The sequence below is a fragment of the Leptodactylus fuscus genome, chromosome 7 (genome assembly GCF_031893055.1).
Source record: "Leptodactylus fuscus isolate aLepFus1 chromosome 7, aLepFus1.hap2, whole genome shotgun sequence".
Classification (NCBI taxonomy): domain Eukaryota; kingdom Metazoa; phylum Chordata; class Amphibia; order Anura; family Leptodactylidae; genus Leptodactylus; species Leptodactylus fuscus.
Window position 1 is genome coordinate 613,250 of NC_134271.1, and position 10,697 is coordinate 623,946.

Below are 10,697 nucleotides of genomic sequence, written 5' to 3' on the forward strand. Positions count from 1 at the left end.
AGCAGACGCAATCAGGCCAGAATCAAAGAAGAGGAAATGAGACCAGGGGGAGCCCGGCAGGGTGTACAGACAGGGGGAGCGCGGCAGGGTGTACAGACAGGGGGAGCCCGGCAGGGTGTACAGACAGGGGGAGCGCGGCAGGGTGTACAGACAGGGGGAGCCCGGCAGGGTGTACAGACAGGGGGAGCGCGGCAGGGTGTACAGACAGGGGGAGCCCGGCAGGGTGTACAGACAGGGGGAGCCCGGCAGGGTGTACAGACAGGGGGAGCCCGGCAGGGTGTACAGACAGGGGGAGCCCGGCAGGGTGTACAGACAGGGGGAGCCCGGCAGGGTGTACAGACAGGGGGAGCGCGGCAGGGTGTACAGACAGGGGGAGCCCGGCAGGGTGTACAGACAGGGGGAGCGCGGCAGGGTGTACAGACAGGGGGAGCCCGGCAGGGTGTACAGACAGGGGGAGCCCGGCAGGGTGTACAGACAGGGGGAGCCCGGCAGGGTGTACAGACAGGGGGAGCCCGGCAGGGTGTACAGACAGGGGGAGCCCGGCAGGGTGTACAGACAGGGGGAGCCCGGCAGGTTGTACAGACAGGGGGAGCCCGGCAGGGTGTACAGACAGGGGGAGCCCGGCAGGGTGTACAGACAGGGGGAGCCCGGCAGGGTGTACAGACAGGGGGAGCCCGGCAGGGTGTACAGACAGGGGGAGCCCGGCAGGGTGTACAGACAGGGGGAGCGCGGCAGGGTGTACAGACAGGGGGAGCGCGGCAGGGTGTACAGACAGGGGGAGCCCGGCAGGGTGTACAGACAGGGGGAGCCCGGCAGGGTGTACAGACAGGGGGAGCCCGGCAGGGTGTACAGACAGGGGGAGCGCGGCAGGGTGTACAGACAGGGGGAGCCCGGCAGGGTGTACAGACAGGGGGAGCCCGGCAGGGTGTACAGACAGGGGGAGCCCGGCAGGGTGTACAGACAGGGGGAGCCCGGCAGGGTGTACAGACAGGGGGAGCCCGGCAGGGTGTACAGACAGGGGGAGCCCGGCAGGTTGTACAGACAGGGGGAGCCCGGCAGGGTGTACAGACAGGGGGAGCCCGGCAGGGTGTACAGACAGGGGGAGCCCGGCAGGGTGTACAGACAGGGGGAGCCCGGCAGGGTGTACAGACAGGGGGAGCCCGGCAGGGTGTACAGACAGGGGGAGCGCGGCAGGGTGTACAGACAGGGGGAGCGCGGCAGGGTGTACAGACAGGGGGAGCCCGGCAGGGTGTACAGACAGGGGGAGCGCGGCAGGGTGTACAGACAGGGGGAGCGCGGCAGGGTGTACAGACAGGGGGAGCCCGGCAGGGTGTACAGACAGGGGGAGCGCGGCAGGGTGTACAGACAGGGGGAGCCCGGCAGGGTGTACAGACAGGGGGAGCCCGGCAGGGTGTACAGACAGGGGGAGCCCGGCAGGGTGTACAGACAGGGGGAGCGCGGCAGAGTGTACAGACAGGGGGAGCCCGGCAGGGTGTACAGACAGGGGGAGCCCGGCAGGGTGTACAGACAGGGGGAGCGCGGCAGGGTGTACAGACAGGGGGAGCCCGGCAGGGTGTACAGACAGGGGGAGCCCGGCAGGGTGTACAGACAGGGGGAGCCCGGCAGGGTGTACAGACAGGGGGAGCGCGGCAGGGTGTACAGACAGGGGGAGCGCGGCAGGGTGTACAGACAGGGGGAGCGCGGCAGGGTGTACAGACAGGGGGAGCGCGGCAGGGTGTACAGACAGGGGGAGCCCGGCAGGGTGTACAGACAGGGGGAGCCCGGCAGGGTGTACAGACAGGGGGAGCCCGGCAGACAGGGGGAGCCCGGCAGGGTGTACAGACAGGGGGAGCGCGGCAGGGTGTACAGACAGGGGGAGCCCGGCAGGGTGTACAGACAGGGGGAGCCCGGCAGGGTGTACAGACAGGGGGAGCCCGGCAGGGTGTACAGACAGGGGGAGCGCGGCAGGGTGTACAGACAGGGGGAGCGCGGCAGGGTGTACAGACAGGGGGAGCGCGGCAGGGTGTACAGACAGGGGGAGCGCGGCAGGGTGTACAGACAGGGGGAGCCCGGCAGGGTGTACAGACAGGGGGAGCCCGGCAGGGTGTACAGACAGGGGGAGCCCGGCAGACAGGGGGAGCCCGGCAGGGTGTACAGACAGGGGGAGCCCGGCAGGGTGTACAGACAGGGGGAGCCCGGCAGGGTGTACAGACAGGGGGAGCCCGGCAGGGTGTACAGACAGGGGGAGCCCGGCAGGGTGTACAGACAGGGGGAGCCCGGCAGGGTGTACAGACAGGGGGAGCGCGGCAGGGTGTACAGACAGGGGGAGCCCGGCAGGGTGTACAGACAGGGGGAGCCCGGCAGGGTGTACAGACAGGGGGAGCCCGGCAGGGTGTACAGACAGGGGGAGCGCGGCAGGGTGTACAGACAGGGGGAGCCCGGCAGGGTGTACAGACAGGGGGAGCCCGGCAGGGTGTACAGACAGGGGGACCCCGGCAGGGTGTACAGACAGGGGGAGAGCGGCAGGGTGTACAGACAGGGGGAGCCCGGCAGGGTGTACAGACAGGGGGAGCCCGGCAGGGTGTACAGACAGGGGGAGCCCGGCAGGGTGTACAGACAGGGGGAGCGCGGCAGGGTGTACAGACAGGGGGAGCGCGGCAGGGTGTACAGACAGGGGGAGCCCGGCAGGGTGTACAGACAGGGGGAGCGCGGCAGGGTGTACAGACAGGGGGAGCGCGGCAGGGTGTACAGACAGGGGGAGCGCGGCAGGGTGTACAGACAGGGGGAGCGCGGCAGGGTGTACAGACAGGGGGAGCCCGGCAGGGTGTACAGACAGGGGGAGCCCGGCAGGGTGTACAGACAGGGGGAGCGCGGCAGGGTGTACAGACAGGGGGAGCGCGGCAGGGTGTACAGACAGGGGGAGCGCGGCAGGGTGTACAGACAGGGGGAGCGCGGCAGGGTGTACAGACAGGGGGAGCGCAGCAGGGTGTACAGACAGGGGGAGCCCGGCAGGGTGTACAGACAGGGGGAGCGCGGCAGGGTGTACAGACAGGGGGAGCCCGGCAGGGTGTACAGACAGGGGGAGCCCGGCAGGGTGTACAGACAGGGGGAGCGCGGCAGGGTGTACAGACAGGGGGAGCGCGGCAGGGTGTACAGACAGGGGGAGCCCGGCAGGGTGTACAGACAGGGGGAGCCCGGCAGGGTGTACAGACAGGGGGAGCCCGGCAGGGTGTACAGACAGGGGGAGCGCGGCAGGGTGTACAGACAGGGGGAGCGCGGCAGGGTGTACAGACAGGGGGAGCGCGGCAGGGTGTACAGACAGGGGGAGCGCGGCAGGGTGTACAGACAGGGGGAGCGCAGCAGGGTGTACAGACAGACAGGTATCACAAGTGATATAATGGCTACAAAATTCTTAGAAACATACCAACAGAATGCTTGAATGATAATAGCAGGTACAGAGAAATACAGTTAGACTGGACACAGGGGTGATGCTGAGGATATATGTTCGTGTGATAGAAACATACCAACATAATAACCAACATAACCCCAATATATCAGCCGGACCCCAATGTATGAGGATAACCCCAATATATCAGACAGCTGGGGGCCCCCGTTGTGGTCCTGACCATATGGACTTTTGGGTGCCCCCTTATGCTTTTCTCTTGCGATTTCCAAAGCTGCGGGTAAATGGGGGAGATTCGGGTGCGGGGGTTTGAGGTTCGGTGCATGTCGCAGCTGCTCAGACTGTCCCTGTGTGAACTTGGTCTGAGCCATGTCTCTCATTATTCTTGCTGGTCATTCATTTATCCCTTTACTACAGATGTCGGACCCCGTGTAACAAACATAACTTTATTAGTAAGTGTCGCAGCTTTCATCTGGGCGGGAGATTAACCCTGACATGGCCACTTAAAGGTGATTTATCAGCAGCCACTACATAATGCACATGGCCCGAAATATGGAGCCAAGTCTGCCACAGGGCAAGAGACCAGAACCCCATCATTATATGCGCTCCAATAGTCCCACTCATCACCCCTCATGGAGAACTGATGCTCTGCCCAAAATGGTCCCCAGGTGTCTGTAATACCATATTCCACCAGTAGTGGTCGCTGCAGGAGAAATAAACTGCAAAATCATCTGCTGAGCAATGCCGTGACCTCTGACCTCCAGGGGCACATGTGGGGGACTGAATGCAGCGCACTGTTCTGTGCCGGAGCCCCCCCACAATAAGGAGATGACGCCATTTCTAGGAATAGTAGAATTCTTTTATCTTTATCATAAATAGAAAACTTTATTATTCATTTTTAGAACATGCAAAAGAATCTCCTAAAATCTTCCCATAACGAGGTCTGTACATCTCTAATAGCGGGGGCGCGGGGGGGGGAGGGGGGCGGGGTGACCCTCCTCCATCGCTCCTCCCACATTGACCTATGACAGCCATTCCGTAATACGTGGAATCATAATGAGGACGTCACGGACACGGACACTTCTATTAAAGGGATTCTACCATTAAAAACGATTTTCTGTAGGTAACACGTCGGAGTCACCTTTAGGCTATTCGTCTCCTACCTTTGGAAGTGATCGCCGCTGCGCCATTCGTTTGAAATACTGGTTTGTACTGATATGCTAATTAGTTCTCTCGCAGCGATGGTGGCGTCCCCATTGCTGCTCGATAACCGACTGCAGCGCCGCCTCTGTCTTCTTCTGTATCCTCCCCTTCCTTCTTCAGCTTGATGTCGGACGCCTGCGCAGTACGCTCTGTTCGGCGAACTTTACTGCGCATGCCCGCGGCCATAGTGCCGACACCGCAATTTCGTGCATTTCCTCGAAGTCTTCGCCGAACAGAGCGTACTGCGCAGGCGTCCGACATCAAGCTGAAGAAGGAAGGGGAGGATACAGAAGACCATAGAGGCGGTGCTGCCGTCGGTTATCGAGCAGCAATGGGGACGCCCCATCGCTGCGAGAGAACTAATTAGCATATCAGTACAAACCAGTATTTCAAATGAATGGCGCGGCGGCGATCACTTCCAAAGGTAGGAGACGAATAGCCTAAAGGTGACTCCGACGTGTTACCTACAGAAAATCGTTTTTTAATGGTAGAATCCCTTTAAACCTCCTGTTATTCCTCCTGGAAATGTTTGCATACATTAACAACTGACTGTTACCATTTCCCTTGCTGACAGGGTCTGGCCCGGAGAGGACAATGTGAAGGGGCAGACCCCAAAATAGTGACACTCAATGGTTAATCTATTAATGAATTTCCAGGAAGTACAACAGAGGGACAGACAATGCAAAGTCCTACTACTAAAACCAACATGTCCGAGCACCGTGCAGACACGAGGGAGTGTGAGGAGCAAGAACAAGGGCTCAGCTGCACAACAGGGCCACGGGGACGCAGAAGGACAGGGCCACGGGGACGACTTTCCAGAGAAATATTCCAGGTTCTAGATTTTTGTAAGATGATCCGGGGTCTATTCTGAATTTTACCCCTGACATGGGGCAATTGGCATCAGCATCTGGATCCACACTGTAGGGTTAGAGGCCGGACAGGATCGGTGTCTTCATCCATCCCCATCGGAAATGAGAGGACAACCAATTAACCCAGAAGTTCCCCATGAGGAGGCGGAGTCTGGGCCCCAAATAAATGACAAGAGGAACTGGGCGCTCATGTGATGTAACAAAGCCAAGGTCCTCACAATGGGCCACTAGGGGGAGCTGTCTGCACGGTATGGACAGAGCTCCCTCTAGTGGTGACAGCAGGAAGGCCTGAACACTGCCAGGATAGAAGGCGCCGATCAGCTGTAAGGAGAGCCTGGAATACCGGGGTCACATAGCGGCTGCCCTGGTCCCTTGTGGGGGTGGGGGGGGGTGTGGTCTCTGAGAACTCAGATACAAGACCCCCCCCCATCGCTTTCTGAAGAGACCACAAGAAACATTATAACAGAACGGCATAAAACGTGACAGAGATAACCCGCGCTCTTCAGTGAACCTGCACACCTGGCAGAAGTACACAGGACGTCTACACATCATATATATATATATATATATATATATATATATATAGACGGCAGGTATAAATGTGGGGGGGCTGAAGACATAGGTGACACATAGTAACAGGTCTGGCAGGTATACAGGGAAGGGGTGCAGGCTCCACTGAAGACATAGGTGACACATAGTAACAGAAGGGGGGGGGGAGGGCAACCTAAGTGAGTTCAGCAACGTCTCCTTTAGTGGTCAGGTTGATGGTATCAGAGGTGGGGAAGGGGCAACATGTACAGAGGTGGACATCGTACACAGGGGTCTGCCCCACCCGGGCCTTCAGTTGTGCGAGTAGCCCATGTCGGATGGTCGTGTCCGGGGCGAGCAATCTCCGGCCGTCATTCCACGGTCAAGGACAAAACCGTCATCACAACAATCCCACAACTGATCAGAAGAACCTGAACCAAAGAATTCCTGCGAGAGAAGATGGAGAAGAGCAACGTGAGTACAGGAGTGGGGGGCAAGAGCACCAGGGGGGCACAAACTTATCTCACTGATTGGTCACATTCTAATAAATCTCTCTTCTCAGCCGCTGCGGGGAGTCTTATAGGTCAATCGATGGCCCTGGGGCTTTACAAGTCTCTGCTCCAGGGCCCCAACTAGTGAACTCCCCATACACGTCATTGTACAGCCCGGGAGCATGTGATGGGTGGGGTGTGACAGGCGGCCCCTGCACTGACCAGCTGTATGCACACTATAGATACATAGATACAGTACTATATATATATATATATATATATATATATATATATATACTAGCTGGTACCCGCGACTTGGTCTGCGGTGATTGTAGCAGTGTGTATATACAGGCGCGGGTAAGGTTTTCGTACTGTGTATAAGGGATGGGATATGAAATGTAAGTTTGTATCTTGTTTTCGCTGTAATTCAGAGAATCCGTGAGACTTTTGTGTTGCAGTTACTTTGTATTAGAGCCGCTATATATACGGTGTTGTGAGAAACTTTACATAGTGACTTTGGGACAGAAGGATTTGAAGTTAACCCTTTCCCGCCGATGGCATTTTTTGATTTTCGTTTTTGACTCCCCTCCTTCTAAACCCCATAACTTTTTTATTTCTCCACTCCCAGAGCCATATGAGGTCTTTATTTTTGCGGGACAAATTTTTCTTCATGATGCCACCATTATTTATTCTATATAATGTACTGGGAAGCAGGGAAAAAATTCAGAATGGGGTGGATTTGAAGAAAAAATGCAGTTCTGCGACTTTCTTACGGGCTTTGGTTTTACGGCGTTCACTGTGCAACCAAAATGACATGTCCCCTCTATTCTGTGTTTTGTTACGATTCCGGGGATACCAAATTTATATGGTTTTATTTACATTTTGACCCCTTAAAAAAAATCCAAAACTGTTAAAAAATTATTTTTTGAAAAGTCGCCATATTCTGACAGCCGTAACTTTTTTATACGTCCGTGTACGGGGATGTATAGGGCGTCTTTTTTTGTGGGACCGGGTGTACTTTGTAGTTCTACCATTTTCGGGAAATGTTATTGCTTTGATCACTTTTTATTTAAATTTTTATCAGAATCAAAACAGTGAAAAAATGGCGGTTTGGCACTTTTGACCATTTTTCCCGCTACGGCGTTTACCGAACAGGAAAAATATTTGTATAGCTTTGTAGAGCGGGCGATTTTGGACGCGAGGATACCTAACATATATGTGTTTCACAGTTTTTAACTACTTTTATATGTGTTCTAGGGAAAGGGGGGTGATTTGAATTTTTAATCCTTTTTATTTTTTTATATTTTTTTTACTTTTTTTAAACTTTTTTTTTTGCATTTATTAGACCGCCTAGGGGTATTGACATGGGTGGGCGGTGTCGCGGATTGTCAGAGTGGTGGGGGTCGGCAAACATGGCTGCTCCGGAGTGTTATAGAGCGCCTCCTGGAGTATCGGTAAGGTGAGGGGCAAAGTGTTAAAGTATTATGTATATGTGATTGTGTGGGGTTAGGGGCGAGGCTGTAGAGGGCAATAGGAATTTTGTGACTTGCTATGGTCCAAAGTGTGTGAGATTGCAGAGATGGTGGTGTGAGTTTGGGGTTTGTGGGGGTCCTGGCACAAACGTATGTGCGCTATTGTGATGAAAAGTAGCCTATTGCGCAATCGGGTGTATTAACTATGTTTGTGGAAAATTTCAGCCAAATCGGTCGAGCGGGTTTTGCGTGATTGAGGAACAAACATCCGAACATCCAAACACACAAACATCCAAACTCACAAACTTTCACATTTATAATATTAATAGGATTCCCCTGTCTGCTTCCAGCTCAGTACACTGTATAGTACAGGCCGGGAGCATGTGATGGGTGGGGTCTGATAGGCGGCCCCTGCACTGACCAGCTGTATGCACACTATAAATATATAGATACAGTACTATATATATATTCCCCTGTCTGCTTCCAGCTCAGTACACTGTATAGTACAGGCCGGGAGCATGTGATGGGTGGGGTGTGACAGGCGGCACCTGCACTGACCAGCTGTATGCACACTATAAATATATAGATACAGTACAATATATATATTCCCCTGTCTGCTTCCAGCTCAGTACACTGTATAGTACAGGCCGGGAGCATGTGATGGGTGGGGTGTGACAGGCGGCACCTGCACTGACCAGCTGTATGCACACTATAAATATATAGATACAGTACTATATATATATATTCCCCTGTCTGCTTCCAGCTCAGTACACTGTATAGTACAGGCCGGGAGCATGTGATGGGTGGGGTCTGACAGGCGGCCCCTGCACTGACCAGCTGTATGCACACTATAAATATATAGATACAGTACTATATATATATTCCCCTGTCTGCTTCCAGCTCAGTACACTGTATAGTACAGGCCGGGAGCATGTGATGGGTGGGGTGTGACAGGCGGCACCTGCACTGACCAGCTGTATGCACACTATAAATATATAGATACAGTACTATATATATATTCCCCTGTCTGCTTCCAGCTCAGTACACTGTATAGTACAGGCCGGGAGCATGTGATGGGTGGGGTCTGACAGGCGGCCCCTGCACTGACCAGCTGTATGCACACTATAAATATATAGATACAGTACTATATATATATTCCCCTGTCTGCTTCCAGGTCAGTACACTGTATAGTACAGGCCGGGAGCATGTGATGGGTGGGGTCTGACAGGCGGCCCCTGCACTGACCAGCTGTATGCACACTATAAATATATAGATACAGTACTATATATATATTCCCCTGTCTGCTTCCAGCTCAGTACACTGTATAGTACAGGCCGGGAGCATGTGATGGGTGGGGTATGACAGGCGGCCCCTGCACTGACCAGCTGTATGCACACTATAAATATATAGATACAGTACTATATATATATATTCCCCTGTCTGCTTCCAGCTCAGTACACTGTATAGTACAGGCCGGGAGCATGTGATGGGTGGGGTCTGACAGGCGGCCCCTGCACTGACCAGCTGTATGCACACTATAAATATATAGATACAGTACTATATATATATATTCCCCTGTCTGCTTCCAGCTCAGTACACTGTATAGTACAGGCCGGGAGCATGTGATGGGTGGGGTGTGACAGGCGGCACCTGCACTGACCAGCTGTATGCACACTATAAATATATAGATACAGTACTATATATATATTCCCCTGTCTGCTTCCAGCTCAGTACACTGTATAGTACAGGCCCCCCCCACCAGACACTGCCAGGAATCCTAAGGGTTATAGCCAAAGGAACATGAGCCTGGGGGCAGCGGCCGTTCTATTCCTCCTGCGGTCAGACAATGACTTATGGGTTACCTACCTCCAATAGGGGGCACTACAGAGACAGCAGAGTTACATCCCGCACCTGGCGCCATCCGACAGTCACCCCCTCCCCCCACTAGACCGACCTCTCACCTGGCTAACTAGTAGCCTGCTGTGCACAAGGAGAGCCCAGGACTAATGGCGGCAATGCTAATGTTCTTAAAGGGATTGTCCAGTTCTGCTTTATTGGTGATCCATTCTCAATATCATACAGATAATAGTAACACCCAGCACCCCCGCTGATCAGCTGTGCGAAGAGGCCACACAATGGAATTACAGCCTTGTGCTATAGAAGAGAGGAGATGAGACTGCGATGACATCACACTCTGCGCAATATAAACAGAAGCTGCTGATCAGTGGGGGTGGGGCAAGTCCGACCCCACTGACCTCTTATTGATGACCTGTGCAGAACTGAACAACCCCTTTAAAGCAATGTAATCCCCATCCATCCCTCGCCGCTGTTCACACTCAGTCGTCCTCTCTCTAGCCAAGAAGTGTCAGATGTTAGAAGACAGAGTTAGTCAGCGACTAGATGCCACCAGGCTTACCGTGTGTTCTTCTCCTCCAGAAGGTCGGGCAGTACATTCACCAGCGCTATGTACAGGAAGCCCCCCGATGTGAAGGGTAAGATCCAGGCCACGGCTTCACCTGCCGGGTAACACAAGGGGTTAAGGGGCCGCACTACCAGGACTAGCACCATTTACTAGCTGATCAGCAGGGTCCCACTCCCGACACCCCCTGCAGTCAGTACAATGCACAGCTCCAAACACCGTGTAGTGGCCAGTACAGGTACTGCAAGCTCAGTCCCTTACACTTAAAGGGATTATCCAGGGGACTATATTCTACTGAGCGCCTGTGTTCAA

General features: G+C 54.7%; 1 protein-coding gene across 1 annotated transcript in view; it reads right to left on the reverse strand.

Moving 5' to 3' along the window:
• Positions 1-4,628: 4,628 nt before the first annotated feature.
• SLC39A13 (solute carrier family 39 member 13) overlaps positions 4,629-10,697 on the reverse strand; it is a 22,424-nt gene continuing 16,355 nt past the window's right edge. The window contains 2 exon segments of the mRNA XM_075281832.1: positions 4,629-6,450; positions 10,383-10,482. Coding sequence (XP_075137933.1) covers positions 6,375-6,450; positions 10,383-10,482 — 176 coding nt within the window. The 3' untranslated portion in view covers positions 4,629-6,374.